The sequence below is a fragment of the Aptenodytes patagonicus genome, chromosome 8 (assembly GCF_965638725.1).
Source record: "Aptenodytes patagonicus chromosome 8, bAptPat1.pri.cur, whole genome shotgun sequence".
Classification (NCBI taxonomy): Eukaryota; Metazoa; Chordata; class Aves; order Sphenisciformes; family Spheniscidae; genus Aptenodytes; species Aptenodytes patagonicus.
In genome coordinates this window covers 2,857,933-2,884,300 of record NC_134956.1, presented here as the reverse complement: position 1 = coordinate 2,884,300, position 26,368 = coordinate 2,857,933, and the positions used below count along the sequence as shown (strand labels likewise).

The window sequence follows — 26,368 nt, the reverse complement described above, 5'->3', positions numbered from 1 at the left end:
TGTCCTGCTAGAACTCATTTGGTTTTGTCTTTCACTTCCCTCCTCAGTTCCCTTTGCAGTTTTCTCTGTGAGCTTTCAAACAGCATTCTGTCTTACTTAGCCTCTTCAAAGCCCTCCACCACGGTATTACATCTAGTTTATGCCCATTTCTGTTTCTTCCTATTCTCTATCTAAATTTTTCTCAAGGCTTACTGTTAATCATTTCCTTTGTATTTTTTTCTACAAGCCACATCTATCTGGAGCTCCTTACTGCGCAAAATACACCTTTTGCTACAGTAACCCAATGAGTCTGGAGCATATTTATTTAAGAGCATCTTAACAACTTGAAATATCCCATAATACCTGTATGTTAAAGCTTTTGCGTCCTATTTCCTTTTTTTCTGATTTAGATATGTATCTTGGAACAGAAACAGCATTTTCCTCTGTAAGAAATTTTTACTGAGAAAGCATAGCAAACTGTCAACACCCAAAAAATAATGTCCATATCCTGAAGTTCTCATTCATGAAAAATCTCTCTTGCCTTCAATGGGAATTTTCCTTCCTCTTGAATTGGCTTATTTAAAAATAACATCTGATGATCTCCTAGGCGTTTGTCACAGTCATCTTCTCTGACTCTAGTTCCACTGGGTCATTATAAAACCATTAGACTAGGTTTTTCAAAAGAGCTTAAGGATTTTAGGCGCTTAAGTCTCACTGAACTTCAACTGACCTCGGGCACCCGAATTTGGGGGGCTCCTTGGTAAGTTCCAGTCTCAGTCCTGATCTCCTGGGTTTGCCTCCTGGGCTCTAAAGTTGCGCTGGGGAGCACAATGTTTGAATTGGGTTTCACTTCTGAAAAACTCACACCCTAAAAATTCCCACCATAAAAGAAGCAGGGGGCAAATGGAGATTAATCTCAGAGGAAATCAAGGCCACAGTCTTTGTGCTTTTTGATTTTTTATATCACTGTACACTGAGTCATACCCAGCTAGTTCAGAGTTCATCTGCAACACAGAAGTAAAATTTAAAGCTATCGCAACCCAAAGCCAAAATTATTAACAGCTTTGAAGTACCGAAAGGTGGGAAGTTCCTGAAAGATATAAAGAAGGCAACTAGATTTCGCAGCACATGCAATGCATTTAGGTAATCTAAAAACAAATATTTAAAATTTATCAAAAATTCTCTAAGTATCTTTAAAAAATTACTTGATAATATTGCCAAAGGAAATTGATAAAAAGGAGCTGTTTGTCTGGAGACAATTTTCTGCTTGCGGATATTTACTTACAGACTTTCTGAACTATATTTTATGGTATTATCAGTTGAATGGTATAAATAAGTGATCTCTGCAAGACAAGCACAGCTTATTAGCATGAAATACCAAATGGAAAGAGTGGCCAAATGGGTCACTGAGTCCAGTCACCTACAACTGAAAGCAGTCACTTCATAAAACCACCGTCAAACAAATATCAAGCTCGATATTCAAACTTGCCGTTATTCCGATTTCTGAAAAACTATCCCCAAACCTCACCTCTTTGAGAGTTAACTGTCCTTTCCTAATCAGTGACCTACATGTATTCATGGCTTGTGTATACTCATTTGTTTTCATGCCAACTTTGCCTTTTAGTTTACACTGCAATTTTTTCTCCGTGAAGTAAAACCCCAATGTATTTATAAAGAGCTTTGTTTTCTCTCAGCCTCTTTTCCTAGTATACAACAAAGCCAAGCTGAGTTAGTAGAACTGGATGCACAGAAAGGTTACTAAGATCATAGGAAATAACAGCCTATTTTTTAAATTTTTAATATAGGTCAACCTCTTGTCCTTTCTGAAATGGAAATACTGCCTTAGGGAAGTAATTCAATGCTAGCTATAGACACTGCTCTTTATTGATCAACCTATGAAATTAATTTCATAGCTACACAGCAAATGTTATTTAAATTATTGACTGTTTATTCATGGAGTGTGCCGATAATCAGGATGCGTTACCCAGTATAAAGTAGTTTAGCAGTAACAAATTACTGGTGGTCATTGTCATATGTGAGGATTTAATAATTAATAATTTAATAATTTTAAGCAACTTTATTAACTTTCATGGCTGTAGAATCAAATAATCTATTACCTCAAGTTAGAAAACAAATGTTACAAATTGTGTTAAATAATAATTGCAACCACTTAAGAAGGTATTTGGGGACAGACAGAAATAACAGAACAGAATATCATGAAAGATAATAATAGTTAAAAAAGAAAGATTTTGCTTCTCGCTGAAGAATAAGATATGCCAAAGATAATCCTGGACTCTCGCAGCTGTGGCAGTGCAAGTAGCTGACTTTGGTTGTAAACATCCATCCCAGATTCCTCCATATGGAGGAGAACTCTCTGTTGACATGAGCCCAGAAAAGGCATTTTCTGTACAAGCCACATCTATCAGTCCTCCACTGCCATAAGCATCTGTGGCTAAGCTGATGAGCTGATGCTAAAAGCTATCATGAGACTTCTTAATAGCAACTGGAACTTGGGTGTGGAGAAGAACTGAACCTGTGATTTTTAAATCTCCCAGGTTAGTATGACTGCAGAAGTTGAATTTATGCCTTTTTTTTTTTTTTTAATAGGTTAGCATCCACCTTAGCAGGAAACATTTTTAATGGTAGCAGCTACATGCAAATCCATCTGAGTATATGTTGATTTTCCAAAAGTGAATTACCTGATACAGACTGTTTATCGCCCAACTATATCTCACTCTTCCTTTCCATAAACAGTCCCAGTTTACTGTGGAAAATGCATTGTCATATTGTATAAACCTGTCTCTGTATCTGCACCACACAAATGCTTGAACTGTTTCTAATACTAGTTCCAAAACTTCTTGAGCGAATTCTAGTAAAATCTTACAAATAAATACATTAAGAAATTGTCCAACAGTTCTCAGGAAGTGCCATATGTAAATGCTTAATATACTAAGAAATCTTTAAGAAATTAATACATGAGATCAATGTTTCCATATTCTTCATAAACTTACAACTCCCAATTTTTTTTCCTAGATCGCCCAGGTTTGTTAAATGTGAAGCCCATTGAAGATATACAAGACAATCTGTTGCAAGCTTTGGAGCTCCAGCTAAAGCTGAATCATCCAGAATCATCACAGCTGTTTGCAAAGTTGCTTCAGAAAATGACGGACCTCAGACAGATTGTAACAGAACATGTGCAGCTGTTGCAAGTAATAAAGAAAACGGAGACAGATATGAGTCTTCATCCACTCCTACAAGAAATCTATAAAGACTTATATTAATGACCATAGTAGTTCTAATCCGCTGACGTAATGTATGTTCTTCAGATTGCACTATTTCTTTGAGGGAAAACTTCGCATACCTAAGAAATTACTGTGAAACAGCATTTAAAAAGAGAGAGCTTAGTATAGTAGATCTATTTTATGCATATTGTTTATAAAGACACATTTACAATTTACTTTTAATATTAAAAATATCTATATCATGAAATTGTTGGCAGTATTTTCAGAATTAATTTTTTAAACTATCTTATTTCTTAAAATTGCTTGTGCAGTATGATTGATGCTTCACTGAAGTTGGTTGAACATGCAGTTAAATTTTCAACTTAAAAATCTTTCTCCTTAAACATTTCTAGGGAAACGTTTTAAGTATTATGTTTGATTTTGTGCTCCCAAGGCAGCAGCAAAATAACAATAAAATTGATTCACAGATTAGTGTAACTTCCTATGAGAGCTTAAAAGGCAAAAGTTAGAAATGTCAGGTCTGACAATATTTGTGCCTACCAGAATATAATTTTACACTAATAGAGCTCTGTAAAGAGATCTTAGTGTAAGTAAGAATTAGGCCCATCATTTGTGGGCAAACCCAAAAACTAGATGCCATTTCAAGAATTAATTAAGGAATATGTACTGCTCATCACTCTGAGGAAGCGGAGTCTTTTCAATTACTCTGCTCATGCAAGTCCGAGGCAGGTGGAGCAGCAGCCTGCGTGGAGCCGCCATGCAGCTGCCCCCCCCCATGGCCTCCAAGGCACGTGCCACAGCAGCTAGTGCTAATGCAGCTTTCAGTCACTGTTGAGTCTGTAGTCAGAATAGGTTTGTGCAAACCACTTGGCCTGAGACCTTCCCAAATTATTTGATGAACTATCATTGAACAACATATTCAGTCAAAAAGGTCATGGAAAATTGGAGTAGCGTGACGACTCCTAAACAAAAGCAAGGTTTGAATTCATTCTATAAAACATAAACCTGTAATGGAAACCCTACTATGTTAGTTTGGCTTGAGCTATCATTGTTTATCACTGGGAACAAGAATCCTTTGAGATGTTCACTGCTGTTAAGATTGTTAATTTTCTTATATACGTTGCCCTATGATGTCACCTAAGATTTCCACTGGGAGCAAAGCATAGGAGAATGAATAAATTTAACAGAAGGTAAATTTACTTACACTAGCTTCATTTGGTATTCTCAGTACTGCTGTGAGATTCCCTTAGATTCACATTTAGCCTGTCCACATTTACTGTTTGTGAATGTGACCCCTGACAAAGTCAAGCAGGTGTGATCCACACTGGTGGGCCCGAAGAGGGAATGTTGGAAAAAAAAGCCACTAATTGTAACATATATATTGAAGTAAGGGGCAGTCCTCGATTGAATATCCTTAGTTTCCTCACCATGTCCACATTTTATTTATGTAGCAAAAAGTGTGCCTTAAACTTAGTGAGACAAGTTCAGTGGTGATATATAAGTGGACCAAGAGGTAATGTAAGTGTTTATGTGAGTAGACTGGATTTTCAGGGAGTATAAATTGGCCTTACTCCCAATGTAGACCTTGAAAATCTAAGTTGGTGCAAATTATGCAATAAAGAGGCTGACAGAGGCAAATACGGAAATAAATCCTTAAGCTCATGCCTTCTACACCTGAAAATGTTTCCTACTACTTATTTCAGGTAACCTCTGGGCCTATGGTCAGTAGTAAGCATTATGCCCACCAGGAAGTTTGGAGAATTGGATCATTCAGCCTCGAGGTTTAAAACCCACAGATGAAATTGCACTGAGATGAAGTCAGTATGAGGCTAAAGTGAACAGCTTTGATCTTCACTAAGTTCGCAATGAGATCATTTCAGGTAACTTAGAAATGATTGCCCTAAAGCAAATGGAATATTGCATGTTAATGCTCAAGATTGCATGTTTCCTGCACATTTCAAGATAGGCACATTGTGCTAGCTGAGCATCGGATTCTGAGAGGAATTACACGCACACTAATTTGTGGGTGTTCCAACTCAAAAGAAAATATTCTCTCTCTTCTTGTTTTAAGTTGTTTTCCACTGGACGCTAGCCATTTGAAATTTTGCCATCTATCACTTAGTGGGAGAACCTCTATTTAATTGCAGAGTTCATCCCCTCCTGTAGGAGGACATATCAAAGATTAACTGGCACTGAGACGGACCACAGCTCCAACACTGAATTCCTATAATAGTAACACACAGCAAAAACTGTTAATCTGAGCCTACATTTCTTATACAATCCAATTTTATATTGGCTTCGCTAGAAATGAGAGTTCAAAATTAGTTTTAAATAAAGAAGACTTCTAGGGCATGTACTTATGTAAGTAACACTAAAAATTATTTGAAAAGGACAGTGGCAGAGATGCACTGACAATGAAATTAAGTTCATGACTTTGTTACAGGAAAAACCTCTGTGTAACCAAGAAGCACATTAACTCAGAGCTTAGTTCTGTTTTATTGCAAGTGGTAATATTTTTGAAAGTAGCGGTTTAGCAGTGATGGTGTTTAAGCCATTCAGTCCAATACAGACGTATACAATCCATATATTTTGAGAGTGGTCGCGTAATGGTAGTCATAATGGTCTAAGGGTAAAAGAGAAGACAGTTTTGCAGGAGCAGGTGTTATCCTTTATTAGGATGAAGGGACTGAATGCCCAAAAGCCTATACTTTTCTTTCAACTGTATAAGCTGCTCTAATAAAATATATTGTTCTCCCTACATCCTGTCTTCTCTTACATTTTGACAGTTATTCATCATGTTTTCCTCAAGCCATGGAAAATGTTAATTTTTATGTGAATTACTAATCACAGAAATGTTCTGATTCTAAACGGTTACATCATGGTTAGGAAGTTTTGCCTAAAATACTTTTCTACAAGAATAGGTCTTAAGGGAAAAATGTTCATTTAATGGACAATTGCTATGTACTAATTTAGAACAAATGACTGTTATGAGGATATGAAAACATTTTCTCAAAAAATAGCATTTTCTCTTGTGAATTATATTCAGAATTTTGATCTAATTGTAAATATGTTCTGTTTCTATGGGACTTTATTTATTAAAAACAAAAAAACTTGCTAATGGGACTTTATAAGTAGGTTGTAATATTTTCAGACTCTCTAGAGTTTTGGTTAGAATGGGCTATGCCATAAATGAACAATTTGTTTTTTGATCTTCAGTGCTACTAAAAACATTTAACAACTCAAAAATAGAAAGAGTCAGCTGGTATATGCCTTCCTTTGAAAACTTCATTTTGCTTGTGTTTTACTGTCCTTCCTTAGTCATCTGTTCACTACATCATAACATCTTCAGAAATGATGTGCTGAGCGGGATACTGGTACATTCCCACAGGTTTTAAAACTTCTGAGCTGTTACTCTGTCTTGCATTTTACACTGATCTGCTTTTTCAGTAGAAAAACGCTGGAGGTAAATCATGTCCAGAGAAAGTCATTTGGTATACCTGCACATATCCAGCACCTATCTGCCTATTTTCCTCACCGTGTCAATGTCCTGGTTTCAGCAGGACTCTCAAATCTATGTATTTGAGTCAAGCATCAACTAGTCGTCAAAACATTTCCTATAGAAGCTCAAAGGTCTCTATTTAACAGGAAAAATTACCTTCTTCAGACAAAGTTCATTGGTGACCATTTCTATAGTAAATATTACTGTGAGTGGCCTAAAATGAAAATTTAGATGTGAGAAAAACATTTCCAGCATCACCATTATTACAGCAAAGGCAGCTGAGACCATTTTAATCACTGTTTCCGTAACAGCAATGAAAAACTGTTTATCCTACCAATGCAGGTAACTAACTGCCTTTCAGGACTGCATGAAAGGAAGCCGCCGAGTTGTGTGTTCCTAACCTAATCTTTTCCTAACATAGACAGCCCTTCAGTAGTCTAAAATACTGAAGCCTAGAAAATGGACTTCCTGATAATTGTTGTCATGACTCGTGTTACAAAGCTTTAGAAGTGCCACAGGCCTGCCCTGCCCTGCCTTGCCCTTTTACTTTAGCATACACACTCTGGGTTTCAATTCACCACTGGTACAGTTAAGCCCTGGGGGATCAGGATTTAATATTTGATTTGCAATTGTAAACTCTGTCTTGAAGTTCAGTACATTTTAATGGGACTTCTTCCTTTTAAATAAGAGGTAATATCTCTCCCTTAAACGGATGTAACCTCAACTTTGTAAACATAAGCAATACAAAGCTGCAGCTAGAGATTTATAGAAGCAGGAAAACAAAAATGAGGGGAAAAAAAACCCAACAAACTAGCCTCATCAGGTAGTTGATCAGCAGCTCAATCATACACCTGTCAAATGCTTCAGGTTTTCATTCAAACATTGGAAAAAACTGTGTGCCTCATCTTAAATCCCATTCCAACTGCCTTGCCTACAGTGGTTAAAAATCAGCTGCATAGGTGTGTCTCCAACTACATGAATACAGCAATATACTTTCACACCTACCAGCACTAACTAGCCCTGAAAATGTTGATAATTGTAGGAAAAACAATTTCTGAATCTCTGATTTTTCATTTTGATATGCAGGGTATAGATACGAAATTAGAGTGGCGAAGCAGCACATCTTAAATATTGCTCACTGGCTTTAAGAAAACAATCAATGACTGACCCAACAACAAAAGGAAGTAAGGAAAAGATTCCAAAACTTCAGATGCAATATAATATTATTATATATGTGTATATAAGCAAGGACATACATAACATTCATTTATAGTATAGCTCCTAACCAGAAACCATTACTAGTAATCTGTGGGTGGAAGAACTCCAGACAGTAAAAAATAACTGCAACTTGTTACCTTTTTGCTCATACATTCTGAGAGTTGCCTCAAAATATATACCACTCATTTTCCAGTACAAAAAGGAATATTTAGATATAAGCATTTTTGCTTCTGATCGACCTGCGTTGCCATCTGGCCCTCTGTTTCACCAGTCCTCTTTTGCCACACCCCTACTTTCAAGACATAAATTCAGCGAGATTTCTCCTCAGTATGTGAGCTGTTGTTTGATATACATTTCCTCAAGTTTCAGTGTTGAGTTGGAGACAGGTATGAGCAACTGCCACTCAGGATATGGAAACAGTGTAGTTTTACTATGTATGCTTGTTCATCAGACCCAGCAAATACATACTCTGTTTCAAGGACTATACAGAGTATCCCTGTTTATGGTACCCTAGTCTCTGGACCTTCGTGTTCTGTATAAAAGCCGCATGCTTGCAAAGATATCAACTCTTCTTCCCAACATGCACAGTATGTAATCTTGGAAACGTATCCTAATCATACTTATTTGTATGCAAGGCACCTAAAGTTCCTAAACGAGATTAGAGAGTCCTGCTATACTTGGCCTTATAGACACCAGCACTGTTCCAAGTAACTTACGCACCAAGACAAGGCAGACAAAGGGAGGGAGCAGTAAATGAATTTTATGCTGTCCTGTTCGGGATCCACAGACAAGAAACAACACTCAGCTTACTACCCAGCCCGATGGCTTAGGCTGCCTCTTACAGGTTTTTACATTCATGCTTTGCAACAGCCAATTGCCTTACGAGAGACTGTGTTTGCAAGAAGGTTTAGTGTAACAAAGCTAGCAAAGAGCATCTATACATCGATATCCTCCCAAAATATGAATGGTTAGTTCAATTCACAGTCTCTTTTATGACACAGGTTTTTATTGTTTGATGTATCAAATCCTGTGCTAAACTATTGCAAGAACATAGTCTCCACACTGCAGCTTATCTATATCATATAGCGGGAATTCTCTGGGCAAGCCTTACTCTGGGCAAGCCTTACTCAAGGCAGTAACTCTTAGATCTTTGGGGTTAAATTCTTCGAGACTTCTTTTAAATGTGAAATTCATTTACTTCAATAGATTTTTGCAAACGGCTAAAATCAGTTCTCAGCTCTCAAATGGGACAAGTTTCTAATTATGATTTTGCGAACTATATAACTTTCAGCTCTGCTTTAGAAAAGGGCATGCATGGTAAAGCAGAAAAAGAGCTTTAGCTGCAAATGAAAATAGCCCTTCTATTGAGACACATTGTTTAAGGACTTTCTTTTTAATTATTAAGCTTCCTTATTGTGCTGGAAATGGGCAGCATTTTCATAACAGCATTGGCCAAGAGGAATATCCATTGCTCATTATATTATAAGCTGTTACCCAACAAGGTTTTTTTAGTTCAGTGGAAACAACAAGGGAAAACTGTACTCTCTAGAGGCAGGGGAGGGAAGGAGAAATACGCAGCACCATTGGTTCTCACACTGGGAAGAGCTGGCAGTGCAGGAGAAGATCTTGTCCTGCTTGCTGCAATGATGATTAAAGCATTCTGTTGTGTCAGCATATCCTCAGTTTGTTAGTGCTAACTCTCAGCTGGCCATATCCTGCCAGATTTGCAAGCAAAGCCTGCCAAGCCATCTCAACAAAAATGTAGCTTTAAATATTATAAATGATGCTGCATTTTGCTGTGGAAATGTTTCCTGAAAAGGCTGTTCCAAAACATCCTTTATTGTTGGGGGAGGGGAGCAAAAGGGGCCTGGGAGAGGGAGGAGGGAGGAAAAAGAGCTACTTTTAATAGACTTTTTTTTTCTTTTGAGGCCAGAGAATCATTTCACATCATCCTGTAAGACCAAATGGATATTTTTTTCCCAGTGACTATAAAACATTACAGTAATAATTTTGTATGTAAGTTTTGGCAACTAAGCTTGGGGTGGGAGGAAGGACAGAGGGCATCTTATTTTATAAAGGATTGCAGTGAGGGATTTTGCAATTGATCAGTTAGTAAAATCTTTTTGGTGGACATCTGCTTGCTGGCAAAGGAGATCTCTCTTCTTCCTGTTATATTAAATAAAAAAATCACAGCAGAGCAAAGGAGGTGGCTCTCGTAGCAAGGGCAAGGTTTGGGTTCTAGACCAAAAAAAAGGATTTGGGTCTCTATTTGATAACGGAATACTATCACGAACTGTTCAATGAAATCTCTTCAAATCAGCTGTTCTTGTGAAACTTTGGTTGCTAGGTTTCCTTCTTTTTATGTATGTGACCCAGAACCAAAACCGTGGGGCCTAATCTACATGTAGCATTCCAAACATTTGTGCAGACACACACAGAAATTCAAAGCTGTTCAAATTCAAAATTCCAACTGTGGCCTATTTGTATGGGGAGGTCCTTTAGAAAGAACATTGTCTCACAAAATTCCTTCACAGTTCAGCCTCAAAACAGAACAAATCGAAAGGAAAGGAATTATTAGAGTCATGAAATCAGAAGTGGATTCTGATGTGCCCAAGCCAATAGTCCACCCTAACGTGCAAAGAATAGTTTTGTTGCAGTGTGCCTGAATCCAGGTTATACTTGCTATCTCTTAGCTGAACTTTAATAAAATGATCTAGTAGCTATTTAGCTGAACATTTCTACACATCTTTTATACTTCCTTTTTCTTTAGTTTTCACATTTTTCTGCATTTTAGAAGAGCGGGTTTTTGCCAGATTAATTCTAGACTGCTAGGCAATCAAATGTATAATAGCTGTGCTCTTACAGGCAAGATACAATGTTATGCAGGCTCTTCTGCATCCAGACTCTGCATATACAGTTTGAGGTACAAACATGAGGTATTCGTAGTCTATGCATTTTTACAATAAAATGTAAGCAAGGGTAATAAAGCCAGCTTCAAGGAAAATTGGGCTTTCAAGGTGCTTTGCCTTTGCAAGATCAATTTATGGAATAAAATTCCCTGAGTCTTATTATTAAGCTTGCACTTTCAGACCAGTGGAAGAAGATACTGCAAATGACTATCAGAAACAGGGGTTTTTTTAAATTATTAAAAATAAAATATATTAAATGCTTAGTAAATTAATATCTTTTTTATTTTGCAGCTGTTATTGAGAAAAATTAAAATGTACAAAGATAATGGAAAATTAAGTCACTGGGAGTTCTTTACCTTCATTTCTGGGTGAACTCTACAAGAAGTGATCATTGCATTTACCGTTGTAACGCAAAGGTCCAGAGTCTGCTTGCAAGTATAATTCAAATCTGGTATAATGTTGTTACAGGCAATGGCATTATACCAAAATGAAATCATAGTGGATGAAATCATACTAAAAAATGGATTTTGAAAACACGACAGAGTTGCGAAGGTGGTATGTAGGAGTTATTTGGATAGTCTAAGTTCTGAAGAAGGTACTTTTGGCACCCAGCAATAAAAATTCCTGTACTCGTAAAGTAGGTATTTTCTGATATAAGCTATTTTTGGATCCCCATAAGCATAACCTTTAATTTGCTGTTTGTAGAAGATTGTGAGGTGCTTACCTGCAAAGTACAATACAAGTGCAGTGTATTTCTACCTTGTGCTACCATAATAAATTGTCATTACTGGAGATTATACAACTTAATACATATATTATGTATTAATAATACATAGACAGAGGAAACAATGGGCTGTAAAGTATCCACTTATGATGTTTATAGGTAATCTTTCATAGATGTTTGCTCTTCACTGCACTTCCATTTGTACACAGTAAAGCTATATACGTTAACTAATACCAAGCCTGGAATGTAATTAACCAAGTTATATAGAGTTTGACTGAAAACCTTCTGAATCCAAGGAAAAATCTCCAAATCTGGGTCAAGCCTACAATGTAGTAGCTGTTCGTCTTTCGAGAAGAATCACATTTGTATTATATATGACATGACCTAAGTGCTCACGGTTTGGATTCTGGCAGCTCTCAGTCAGACAAGCTCTCGAGTTTAGTGGAATGGACACGGGCTGTTCTATGCCAGTTGGCTTCAATGCTGAAGTGTTGGGCACATTCAGTTCTCTAGTATAATCCCATCTTCAGTCTCATTTGGATGTTTCCTTATCTCACATCCCATTTTGCATTTCCATCCAGATCAGCTCTCCTGAGTATTGGAAAGGGTCTGCTAGCAAAGGAGAAGAGTCAATACAAAAGAACTCCAGGTGTAACATTTTTTAAAATATTCCTGTCTCTACTCAGTTCTACTATGTTTCTGTTCACAAAAGTGCTTCTGCCGGTGCACAGTCCCAGTGAAATCGCCTTCAAACCAGCACTACTCGTAGAATTGGCCTCCAGAGAATGAAATGTAATAATGAGTTTCAGGCCCTTGACCATTACCACTCATTCTTCAGTAATGTATAAAGAAATACTTACTGTGCAAGCAGGACAGAGTAGGTTTGGAGAGCAAATCTCAACTCAAGTTGTGTCAGAATATCCATGTTGCTTTTTGGTTTTGTGTGCAATGCCTCCCAGACTGCACCACAGCCCATTGGAGACAGTCAGATTGCTCACAAATGGTACTCCCCGCTATGCTGTCAGAGTGAGGAGTTTGGGTACTCCCTGTGTACTGTTAGTACCCAAAGTGAACAGAATTCGATCCTAAATGGAAGACACGGGATACCTGTCCCAAACATGCAGAAAAGGTGTTTGCAAAGAACAGTAAATGCCAAGTATTTTTAAAAAAAAATTAGACATTAAAAATAGTGAAAACGGATTGTGAGTGCCATTAGCACTCACTTAGAAGCAATACATCCACGCTCAATAAGCAGCACAGGGTGAATCTCTTGCCAGCACTCTGCCATCTCTGGGTTAGGCTGAAGCCTGGCTGATTTTCAGTGGCTGAGAAATTTCCTTCTGTACCAGCAAGAATCTTCTAACTTCCATTTGCAGGAACATTAATATTCAGTTGTGGGCATTATTCAAACAAGAGGGAGAGAGGAGACTTTATTGTACAAAGGAGTGTGTCTGACTGGTTTTCCTAGTTCATATCTTTCCATAAAGAAGTAGCTGCACAAGGAGCTGACTCTCAGTGCAAACTAGAGGACAGCTTGTGGCTGCTGCTGCACCCCAGATTCTTCCCATTGTCCCCAGTTCCTGTTCCCTGCATCCGGCCTGTGCCCTTGCTGGGTGTGAGTGTCTGTCTTGCTCAGAGTTATGATAGTTTGGTTAGCAGCCAAGGGGCTGAGGATACAAATTATAATAGCGTTTCCTTCCCCAGAAACCATTGTGCCAGGGGATGGGAGCAATGCAGACCCAGCTGTTCCTGCCTTCTGCAGCTATCCTGAGGTCAATGGCAACCTTAAGGCATCTCAGGAAGGAGCATCTTGCCAATTCCATAAGGCGGCAAACCTTCTCCCCAACAGCTCTGATTGTGAGAGAACTAAGTGAGAACTTACAGGCCGTTTTCCTGCTGAGCGTGAATGCATGATCAACATTTTTTTAAATTATCGCAGTGGGGCTGAAAACAGGAGTGCACTTCTGCAAAAGCAAATACAAATGTAATCCACAGAACGAGCTCCTAGTCTGCACTGGGACAAAAATGAGACAGTTCAAAAATTCCATGACTATATCAAGAAAAGCCCTTGTTGAAAACCCGGGTTCAGACTCTTATTCTTCTTGAGCCACAGTACTGGAATCTAGTTTTCCTCAGCTCTGGCAGGTATCTTAGCCGTTGCAGTCAGTTTCTCTTCCATTTTTTTTCTGATGGACCTCTTCTACTTTGCATAAATAAGCAGGCACGGAAAGTTACAGTACTCATCTGGAGGGCAGTGCAGGGATTTGAAACCTTTGTCCCTCACATTACAGGTGAGTGCTTTGACTCATTGGCCTTTCCTTGTCCCTTGTTTGATCTTTCTCTGATCTGCATTTAGTCAAATGAATACAAGGTCTGGTATTCAGAAGTGCTGAGCAACAAGCAACTGGACTGTCAATACTTAAATATAGATTTAAGAGCCTAACTTTAGGCACTGGTTTTGAAATTCTTGTGCAATTCACATTGTGCGATAGTGTAGGGACAGTAGTGTGTCTAGGAGACACAACAAACATTCTCCTTTACATTATAAACAAGCCTTAAATAAGTAGTAGATGGAGCTATTACCCAATCTGTTGTGGTGTTCAGGTTTTGTTGTTTCTTTTTTTTAAAGACATTCCAAAGTACCCTACAGATTTTTGGAAAAATGTCTGGTGCACATTTTTTTTTCTTTTCAGTAAAATGACAACAACAAGAAAATGAATGAGTCCCATGTTACAGATCAGACAATGTTTCTTAACAGGGTTTTAAAGCTTGTTGTTACACAAATGCAATTCCCACTGCCAAGAGTAAGCTAATATATTCTTGGCACGCCTGGTAAGTCTTAAATCACAGACAGTGGGTACATTCTGCTTGACAGCCAGAGGAACAAAATTTCACTTTGATAGCTGCATGGTAAAGAACTTCTTATTCAAAATAAAGCCTATTCCACTATGCCTAGACACACAAGACCTCCTCAAGCTCAGCAGGCATTTTGCATATGTTAGGACTGTGGGGCACAAGACTGTTGTCATATGATTATATCTTCTGATTTTCTTAGAAATTACCCCAGCTGCGTTTTAATGCTGCTGCTATAATTTGAAATGAGTAATTGCTCAATGGATTAAGAATCCAACATGTTTTATTGGGCATTTTAATATGTCTTTCAAACGTGGTTTCAAAGATAAAATCTCAGCCTCCAAATTGCACCTTTACTGAAGAAAACACGTTGCTCTACTCAGACCATTCTCAGCTCTCTGGTTTTACAACACTATGCATGACCAATCCAATGGAGAAGGTTAGTTCAGGAGTGGTCTTTCAGCAAATAGTTCAAAATGCTTTATAACAATCAGTATCAGCTAGATTCATTTTACTGATGGGGGAAGCTGGAGCACTGGGGTTGCAGGTAAGTGACTAGCCTGAGATCATCCAGAAAGCCAGCTGCATGCTAAGCCTCATTCTTAATCCCCCTGCTACAGTATCTTCTGCAGTATTCCTACAAATGTCTCTTTTTCAGAGGGAAAATCCACTGGCCATCTTAAAATCTTTCTGGTGGTGTTTTATAATTTAAGAACAAGAAAGCTAAGCATGAACTGTTCCTTTAAAATTCTATTTCCCCAATTGTGTGTTTGCTTCCAAGCGAGCAACTCTTTTTCCCCCCCCGCCCTTCTAGTGGTTTTGTGTGCTACTTTCTCACATCTCATCAAAGAGCAGGGGTTCCTGGATAACATGTGAAGAAGCACTACTCTAGATCACCTCAGGTCAGTGTAGCTGTTTAATGAACAGTAAACCAAAATGAAACTATCTAATGATATATTCTCTAACCAATGTAATGCATTCAGTTAATGGGCTAGAGCACATCACTGGAGCTGACTCTGATAGGACAGCTTTTTCCCTACTATACACTGGCTCTAAAATCAAGCGTTTCTTTTCTGTTGGTGCAGACTTATTAAAGCCACCCATGATGGGAAAAATCCATTGGTGTTATAATGTTAAAGTAGAAAGCTACAGTTTGCAAGAGGCATTAAAGGAGATGAGAAAAGATTATGTACATTAAAATAAAAATAACAAAGATAGAAATCGCAGGGGTCCAGTACTACCAAGGGAAGATGAGGAAATAACAGAAGACAAAGAAAAGATTAATTGTTCAATGTCTTCTTTGCTTAAGTCTTCACAGTAAAAGGTTAATTCCTACCAGATGCTTAGAATAATTAAAATTAGCAAGAAACTGGAGTATAGAGAGTAGGAAAAGAATAGGTTAAATATGTTCAGCTGGGTTAGATATATTCAAATTAGCAAGCTGTAAGGAAATTTACCCTGGAGTATTTAAGGAAATAGCTGAAACAATCTGAACCATTACATGATTATCTTTAAGAACTTGTGGAGAAGTGAGGACTCAAAGGACTTAAGAAGGACAAATTTCTTTCTTCTTTTTTTTTTTTCTTCGTAAAGGAAAAAGAAATGACCAGGAGAATTACAGATTAGTCTAGCTGCAAATACCCAATTGGTTACTGATTTGTTCAAGTAACTAGCCATCTTAGAATATCCAGCCAATAGCAAGATAATAAGCAGTCCACATATTTTTGTCAAGAGTAAAATCACGCCATGTTAATTTAATTTCCTTTTTTGACAGAATAATTGGCCTTGCGAATAAGGGGCAAGCAGTAGATATGCTATGACATGACTTTGCAAAATTGAATGAAACATTCGTATAAACAAGCTAGTGAAGCATTGAAAGGTGAAGCTATTACGGGTGCAAGAATGGATGAAAAAGTATTTCTCGATAGTTTGCTGTCAAACTGAGAAATCATACCAGTTGGGATGCACAAGAATTTTTCTGGGTACTATTTGCTTTGAAGTTTTGCTTAATGACTAGGATAACAAAATATACAGTGCACTTAGAACATTTCTAAATCACATCACAAAGACTTAAGCATTCTGGAGCAAAAGATTTTAATTCAACCTGATCTTGAGATATTGGGGCAAGTGTCTGGAATCAATACAGTAAGGTTCAGCAAACAGATGTGAAGCTTTACCTGTACAAGAAAAAACTCTAATATGCCATTACAAACTGTGGAATAATCGGCAATGTAACATTGCTGCATGACATGAATATCTGGATAAAGCAAATCATGATCCCAATACACAACAGTATTATGTTGCTGTTGCTAAAAAAGGCAGGCACTACTTGGTAGCCAAAACATCTGTTTGGCTGACAACTGACTCTTACCACCACTATCCATGATTGTTATGTCCTTGCCTTGAGTTTGATGGCACAGTCCTAAGATGCCTGAAAAGGAGACAGGGAAGGACAACCGGGAAATACAAAAAAAGCACCTTATTTCATTTCTCATGTGGGATGTGAATTTCTTTCCATAGGAAGACCCTGTTTCTTGGTGAGGAAAGCCATCCTCCCAAGCCAGTAGTAAACCAGCCCTTAATACATTCACTGTAGTCTTTTCTTGATGGCATTTCAAATATATCTATGTCAACACTGGCTGACAATGCATGCTTCAAATCCAGGGTATACTTTAGAGACAGCAGCACTCTTTCGAAAGACATTTTGAAACCAGACGATTTTGTTAATCTGTCTCTCCCTCTCTAATAGACTTACACTAACCAGTCTCTCGTGCATAGTCTACTGTTCCCACGAATTGCTGGAGAGTGAGGACTTGATGTTCCCCAGTTCAAGAAAAAGCCTCAGGAAATTGCAAAAAGTCCTAAAAAGCCACAGTTTGTTTTCATAACATTCTTTTCCTTTTAGAGAAGTAATAGATTTTTTTTTAACATTCTCTCCGATATTTCAGGAGTTAATAGACAGTAATGATCTTAAAACTGCAGAAAAAACTATGGCACAAGACACGGGAAAGATAGCTTGGCTAATTATCAGAGCTTCGTTTATGTAGGAAAAAAGGATGTGTAAGTTACACCAAAGAGTCTCAGATTTTTCTTTTTTTTGTCAGCATCTGTTTCTGAATGGATTTCTAGGTTCCCTCTAGATCCTCTCCTCTAGCTATTTTACTATTTACAAGGCAAAAATGTGCATGTATACTATGGCTTGATTTAATATTACTTAATTTAAGACTGTCTAAAAGCCAGGCATCCAAGTAGTCCCATTTTACAAAAGGGGGAGTTCAGCGTGGCATTAATCTCCTGCGAAGATCGATGTTTCAGGCTGTGATATGGCTTACACTCTGGAGATGCTGCTCCTTCTACAGGCTATGGGTGTGAATTTTAGATGACTAAATGAAAATGAGACAAATCATAATCTATAATACAATTCACAATAATGTGACACCCCGTATCTTCTTTCCAGTCATATACAGAAGGCTTCTTTCTCTCACATAACATATGAGATTTTAAAGGAGTCTGCTGCTATAACTAAATAATATCATATATCCATGGAGCATAGCAAAGCTGGTGTCATTTGTTCACTCTTTCTCTTCCTCTTCTTCCTCTGGTCTCCTCTTTTCCTTCTCACCTTCACATTCATGAGACTTGTAAAGTAACCAGGACACAATTATTTTCTGCCAGGCAAAGGAAACCTGAGGCACAAGAAATTTTGGGTCTGTCTGAAAAGAATCTAAAATTTTACTCTATTATACATCCCCTCCACTTAACATGATTGTATATATACTTCTCCCCATACTGGGATGTGGTTGACAAGATCGTTTCCAAGTCTTCAGGGTGCCAAGTGCTGCAATGATTTCACTTCACTGAAGACAGTTGTCACTGGCTTTTCCTAGGGACCTTGACACAGCCTTGCTGAAAGAGTTGAGAGATTTGTTTTACCGAATATACGCTGTCCTGCACAGTGCTGAGCTTCTTTGAGGGGGATCTATGCCATTCATTTGCACTTTATATGCACAAGAAGATGTTAAAGGGCATTCAGTGTTTTCAGAAAAAAAAAAAAAAAATTAATTGCAGGATCAAGTTCTCAAAGATCATCCTAAGTTTGAATTTAGAGCTCTCATTACAAATCCATTCACCTGGAAATCATTGTAAGAGGATCAGATTGAGTTTGTAATACAGGTGTGATCTGATGACAATATTTCTCTTAATATTCAAGGGAAAAGGTTCAAATTTGCCTTTCCAAAAACATGGTCCAGCCTTGCCTGGGAGCCCATTTCAAAATGCACCATGCATGTTACTGGAGCCCCTCCCAAAACACTGGGTGCTTAGAACTGGCTGTTCCGGGTGACAGTTCTCCTCTTTGTTTTCAGCTTGTTGCATTTATTATTAGAGGACAAGCAACAATACATTAAAAGCTTTCTTAATGTTTGTTTCTATTAGGCAATTGTATTTGCCATGGGGATAATATGCAATCAGGGCTGGAAGAAGCAGCAATGTTTGCAAACTATGGGTGGGTGAGGTGAAAATTTTTAGTGGGTGCATCCAAGAACAGAAGGAGAAGGGTCTACAAGGCAGACTTTTCATTTAAGTGTGGTCCAAGTATTCAAATGTGGGGAATTGCTCCTTTAGCAGAAAGTATAAAACGCCTTTAACAGGTTGAATTGAGCAACAGATATCACATGATCAGCAGCTGCTGCTAATGTAACTAGTGCTACTATGCTTATCCCTATAAATGAGCTAGTTATTTATTACTTTCAAAGAGAGGAATGCTTATTCTATACATATGTCCATACTGTTTTCATTAGCAAAGGTTTATCCACTGAAAGAAACAGCTTACTATGTAAATGTCCTCACCAATGTCCTGTGATAACAGGAGCTGCAAGTTAATTGTGTTTCATCAAAGTGTTTCCTTTATTTAGCTTAAATGTGTCGGGTTTTTTCCATTTCACTGGTACAGCATTTTCAGATCTGGAGCTGCCAACAAAGCCTGCAAAACGCCACCTTTGAGACAACAAACAGACTGTTTAACCACCTGTGTGAACGTGCAATTCACAGATTTGCTCATAAACGCAAGAGATTTTGCAGGAGCACAGGCTATACCTGCTATTGTACAACAGCATCTTCTTACACAAAGTTTTGTACATTTGACCTCAAATAAACCTCATTCAGAAAAAGGGAAACTATACAGAAATGCTCCTCTACAGCAGTCACTCTTTCAGATACCTCTACCACAATTTCTATTTTTTTCCCTTCACTCTATCAGGAATAGTTCAAGACTCTCAGCTCCTGCCTTGGAACAGGAGAATGGATTAGAAGATCTCTCGGCTCCTTCTAGCACTATTCTTCTGTTTCTCTGTTTCAAACTGTGATATTCAGGTCCTTCTCCAACCCCTCCACCCCACCTCCCTTATATGGCTACATCTAACCTTGATATCCCAACTTCTCCTTACTGCTTCTTTGAATTCCTGTTCTTCAGAGCCGAGAACAACTTGATTATTCATTTTATCTGGACTAAAAGTGGACACCATGTAAAATACAGTCTTGCCTCAACTCCTTTATTTTACTGAGTTTTCTATGTCATTTCTCTTTTAAAATAACAGAAAATATGACAAAAATGCACACTGGACTAGTTTAGCAGAGGCTGAAAGTTTCAGCCTACTAATCACCATAGGTTTTCTTTGATTTAGATGACAGATTTCAACACTTAAGAGAGAAAATATGACTATAAGAAATCATTCTTCTGACTCGATGCTCTTGGAAATCTGTTCCTGAAGCAAATCAAAGAAATCAGTGTTTATCTATTTTTCAGCATAGTTATTTTCCCTGTTATCAGCTGTCTGAAAAATGTGTGCAATAACCTATGGCTGAAGTGAGCCTCCAATCTTACCATCAGCTTTTGCAGTTGCTCCCAGAAAATATAATGATGTTTCATTATTGCTCCCACATTGCCCTGAGGTCTGTTACAGAATGGGCTAAGACTACACACCGTTGGCCAAGGTATAATAGAAAGAAGCAGGTGGCAAAATAAAATACAATTTTAATTTCCTGCCCTATACTAACATTTTACTATACCCAAAGCAAAGAAGGATTATAAATAAGATCTTACTTTTTGTTTGTCACTTGATTGATGAACTGTTTAAGTAATTCTCACTAAATGTATTTAAAACATATTTTTCCCTGCCACAACGTGCTCTTGGATTTCTTCTCTGGGAACTTGTGTTTACAGAGCTTTGCAAAGCATAAGTGCTGTAGCTGAGTTAGCAAAATTCCTTGGCTTGCTTGTGTAGGATTGGGCATATAGACAAAATACTGGAGTGACAATCTGTAAGCAGAATACCACTGCTTCAATTTCTGCCAAGTTGATAGCAGTGGTTCACTGCCAGATGATAAAGAAATGTCGAAATTATCAGCAAAAGAACTTTGTGACTTACAGACTGTACTGATGTCTGATTACTACTCCAGTTGGGGAATACAGAATTGGGTAAATGTGTAACTACAGCAGAATCAAACCAAACCACTTGGTGCTAGCCTGGAGAAGCTGGCCATCTAGAAGGAGTCGGTGACTGATTAACTGAAGAGCAAATGCCATGCTAAAGCAGATAGCACAGAGTGAATAGACTGGCCTCTTTCTAGTTTTTGACTGCGCTGTGCCGCTTTATATTTACTAAGGTCAGTCATGGTCCTGTGCCTATTCTGAAATAAGCAATGCAGAAATGGGCATTATTAAAAAAAAAACCCAACAAACAAAAAACCCCAAACAAAAAAACAACCTGATGGTTGTTTCCAATAGGTGATCCACCGTGTGCACACTCCTGTCGCCTACATGGCAACATACCTTCCTTCATCAGTAGTTCCACAGAAAACAAGGCGAACACTCAGAGCAAAATACTGCTTGGACCTTGTATCCACACATGAGCATTTCAGCTCTGGTTAACTGACTGACAATTAACTCAAAGCAGATAATCCCCTTATAAAACCTAGCTTGGACACTCCCCAAACACTTGTTCCAGGCGACAAATGTGTAAACTTTTCTCCTTGTTCTGACCCTGTTTGGCAGTAGGATATCAACCCCACGCGTATCTACTGTAAAGAATCTCAATCCGATTGCTTTTTCTACTTTGTTCAGAAGTGCAAGGTGCAGGCAGCTTTTCACAGGCACAACATTCTCTCTTCCCAGTCTGAGAAAGAACGCCTATTGTATTGTTTCACAGATTGCTTCCCTAAGCCAAACTCATGACGGAGAATTGCTCTCCACCAAAACATGAGTGTTCTTAGGGTCAGAAAACACTAGTGAAACAGAAGCACTTTTAATAAAAACCAATGCTGCTTTTATTCCCCATTAGAAAATTTTCTGCTCCTTGAAGGATGGAGTATTCTGTGACAAATGTTCTCATTCCTCTTTTATTTTTAATCCAAATTTCCAGCTGTAATTGGCCTCAGGTCACATGCTATTTGTTCTGCCTGAACATCCTCAGATGATAGCAGAAGTCATTGTGAGTCATTTTCTCAGAAAGAGAGGCTACATTGCATATTCTGTCTGTAAGCCAGTCAGAGTGGGGAAAAAAGCTCTCAAACGCAGCAACACAAGAGAATTCCCTCGATGCTTTCTGTGTACAGAGAGGCAATTTGCGCACCTCCTTTCCCCACACATTAGTCAGCGAAGATTAATGGGGCAGTGGCCTTGCCTGGTTGCTCACCATGAGAGAAAAGGCTGTCCTGACATCAGAGGAAGGGATAGCAGAGCCTGAGCTGACATACAGGAGAGGCAACATGCCAGCCATCAGTGACAAAGAGTTGGAAATCACTCATACCAAAGTGGTTTAAGATAGATCTGCAAGCAGAATCACAGTGTGAAGAATTATTGCCATCCTTCTAAAATCTCAGCAGTATTTGGATAAACTGGCTTTAAAAATACTGATCGAATAATTGCGTGGACTCACATTTCTGACCAACTCTCTGCAGCTACCTGTCTTGACTTTTGACTGTTCATTTTCACTCTCAGTTGTTTCAGCAAGCAGCTAGATGACATCTAAACATCTTAAATGGGCTAAGCTGCTCTGCTCCCTGGACTTTTATTCCTGCCTCCTTGTCTTGGAGGCCTACGAATTTTTGGTGGCTGATCATTAAGTCTCACTTTGTTTTATGGCTGCCTCCAAACAGGAAAAGCCTCTCCAGTTATTGAAAAGTGAGTACCATTGAATTTATGGCTACACATCACTGTTCCGTGCATGAAGATGAGAACACTATCATTTACTTCATGAAATATTTGCTATTTTTCCTAATTCGACACAATTATGACTCATTTTAAACTTCTTGTGTCATCCATACTAGCACCCTTTCCTGCGATCGGTGCTCCAAGGTAGGAGAGTACGGGGTCCGTCATGTTAAAGAATTTGTCTTTTGGCCCTTAGTGTGAGCCAGCATTGATAAGCAAGCTTTCTGAGATGATAGGGGAGGCATGGGGTACATTTTCAGCCTAGTCCTGGGAACGGCTACATGTGTACCACCACAGCATACACGCAGAGTTCTCGTGTTTTCCTTTTGTGACTGGCAGCCGCATCTTTGACAGAGAGACTCTAGATATCTAATATACCAGATTTAATACCCTGGCTTTACCTCACAATCACCCAGTAGCTTGGGATATTAGATAGAAAGAATTTTTATTTTATTTCCACAAGTAGTAGCTCTATGAAATGTAATAGGTAGGATCAACAGCCTGTATCATCTGCTTCTCCTGTCACATTCCTCCAAGGTAATATCTCATGGTTCCCATGAGAGTCTGGTAAGCTGGTAAATGCAATACTGGCTGCGTTCATTTACAAAAATATTTCAGAAATAGTACTGTGTAAAATTACAATAATTCCAGAACTTAATCCTAATGTTAGAAAATATGCTATGATGCAAGGTTCATAGCATATTTTCTGACATTAGGATTAAGTTCTGGACTCTCATGGGAACCATAGACATTTGCACTAGCACTGAATTTGGACCCTGAAATTTTGCATACTAGAAGCTGCAGATAATACCATAGCTGAGCTGCTGCTGATTATAGATAATTATATATTGGCCAGATAATTTCTATAGCAATTTTTAAGCTTTCACAGGAGAAGAAATGGAATAATTTCTTGTCTGAGCAAATGATATCTATTTGTATGCAACTGTGTTAAGGGTAGCTTTGCATCCAAATTAGTAACTTGAATACAGCCTGAACTATGAGGCAATGTGTGGGGATGGCAGGATGCTAACTGAGGGAACAAAATGACAAATCTCTTTCCTTTACATTTTACCCAGCAGTTTAAATACAGAGAATGTAAGTCGTCTTACTCTTCTAAACAATACAGGCAAAGAAATTGCTGTATTCTGACTAGCCATAGAAGGGGATTATCTTTTGCAACTGGCCCATGTCAAGCAGTGTACCTAGAAATTAAAATTAATCTTTTACAAGTGCTTATGTAAGTCAAACCTGTTTACTAACAATATGCTGTGTCTTGTCACCACATGGGTGACTCAGCATGGCACCACCTCATCGCATCAGTACGTAAAAAGAGGAAGCGATGGGAGCAAAAAAGATATAAATGTCAGATGACATACTTCTGTAGAAACATTTGCTTTTGGTCATACAAAATGTGTGGGTCAGCATGTGTATAAATGTTTATGACAAAAGAATGCTTCTGCTATGCTAATTTTTTTCAGTGCCATAATTTATTCTGAAACAGGATTCAAAGTCTGTATTAATGCAGAATCATCCTGGATGAAGCTGAAGAGTTCGCACAGGAAAATTTTAAAATATCTAATACTGTTTTAAAAGATGACTAAGTTTCAGAAGAGACCGTGCATGAAATAATACCCAGGTTATATCTTATCTGCCTATGCCAAAGTAGAAAAAAAGCTGTTGCAGAATGGTTCGTTCCTTTCTTTCTGTGCTCCTTTGGGAGAATGGGGCAAATCCTGACAGCAGAGTGTTCTGGAAAGGAGCAGAGGTGAGCAGGAGATCATGTGCTTCTGCTACATCTATTGTCAGAAGACCTGGAAGCCCCACGTTGTGTCATTTAGCAAGCTCTGACTTCTGCTGCAGCCTTTAATTCAAATTCTTGGTGAATCCTGATCTCAGTAGCCAAAAAACTCTAGGGACACTCTTGGAATAATCCTCAGGCTGTAGAAAACTAAAGGATAATTCTTGGCAGCATGCTAATGTATTTTAAGAGAGCCTTTCCAATGTGCATGGTTTATTAAAGACAGTGAAATTGCTATATATTCCTCTTCCTTCAAATAATATACCTCCACATCTCTTTATAACAACTCCTTTATTCCCGCAATGATGAGGCTGTCACGTAAATCACACACATACAACAAGGCGGATTAATTATAGCTCCAGAAATGTGCTTGCCCATGTTCCCACCCCTCCACAGCCCACAAACTCCTGTGGCAATTAAAATATGCGGATTATGAGTTGCTTCCCTAGGGTCACTGGAAAACTAAGGACAGATGCTTGGAATCCTCTTGCTGTCAGTAATGCTGCTACTCTCTTAGACATTAGTACCAAATAAATAAATAAATAAATAGATAAATAAATAATCTAGGGCCAAGTTGGTTTTACTATATTTTGAAACCTCACGTTGACACAACAGGACCTTGCAGTGCTGCAACAGGCCCGTGTTTGAGAAAGGCAACAAAAGTTTCACCTCACCTCAGTACCAGGCAAAGCCACACCAAGCTCATGAATAGCAGACATTTGGCGCAGCTGCGTATTTGCGCTAGGTGCCCTTCACATGCCTTCAAAGTGATGGGAATGAAGTACGAGGACCAAATGTTCTATGTTAAGATGCTAGAGAGCATTCATATGGGGAGGGATACAGGGTAGCATGTTTGCAAATGCAACTGGAAATAATGGAACAAAATTAAGAAAAAGAACTTTGGTTAAAAAATTACGGAAAACTGACAGACCATGATGGAAGAATATTTTGTCCATGTTAAGTTCCATTTCTTGGGATCTTAAGAGCAAATTTACCCTAGTATTTAGGGTCAACCTTAAAGTTACCTTAATCTTCCTGAGATGCCTCTTTCTCACTGATAAAAGAGTTTCTCAAAACTAGGGAAGACCCTAGTGGAAGAGTAAGGAGTGGAGGAGTACAAATGGGGCAAATTGCAGGGAAGTCCTGACTTTTGTCCCTCTTCTTTCCCCCTTTTTTCTCTACCCATTTCTCTTCCCTCTGAAAATTCTCTCCTTCCTGGCAGCCATGTGAAGAGTGAATCAACGTCTCTGAGCCAGGAAGGGTAAAGGAGACCAAAGGCTGCAAGCTTAGACAATACACAGCATAGCCGTGACTGTCTGCCTGGCTCACATTATTACAGGGAGGAAGGGAACAAATTCTAATAAGCTTGAGAAACACTAAATTGTTGATTGTCTCTTTATGACGAGGAGCTCTTCTAGGATTTATTTTACAGGTTATCGTTCTTGCTTTATGGGAAGTTCAGCAATTTGGATCAAAGAAATATGCAGCTGCTGCTGTGGACTTTCTAGCCTTGAAAGAAGTTTTAAAACATTGCATGAAGGCAGACTGGGAGATGACTCAGGGTTTGCTTTCAAACCCAAAGTTCTGTATGATTCTCTCAATTTTAATAGAATGGAGGAATTTACTTTAGGATCATCAGAAAGTTTAGGTTGAGGACATACTTAATATTAATGATCAGTACAGACCTAAAGATACATTAAATAAAATGCTAGCAATTTTACTGTAGAAAACAATTCTGTGTGGGCTAACAGTCCATTTCACCCCTTTCACTTCTTTTTACGGTTGTGAACATTGTAGTACTGGTTTCATAAAATGAAGATTCTGGCCACTCGTGTGAAAAAAACTTCCTAGAATTAATGATATTAACATTGTTCCTAGCCATTCTACTGTGTCTGCCTTTATTTTCCATTGCAGTTGATGAAGTGAAGCTTCCCTTC

General features: G+C 38.4%; 1 protein-coding gene across 3 annotated transcripts in view; it reads left to right on the top strand.

Annotated features, from left to right (window-relative positions):
• Positions 1-5,979, top strand: part of PPARG (peroxisome proliferator activated receptor gamma) — a 62,505-nt gene extending 56,526 nt beyond the window's left edge. For all 3 annotated transcript variants that reach the window (XM_076345980.1, XM_076345981.1, XM_076345982.1), the window contains exon 7: positions 3,013-5,979. In XM_076345980.1, the coding sequence (XP_076202095.1) occupies positions 3,013-3,260 (248 nt within the window). In that variant the 3' untranslated portion in view covers positions 3,261-5,979. The remainder of the gene's footprint in view (positions 1-3,012) is intronic.
• The last annotated feature ends 20,389 nt before the right edge of the window (positions 5,980-26,368 follow it).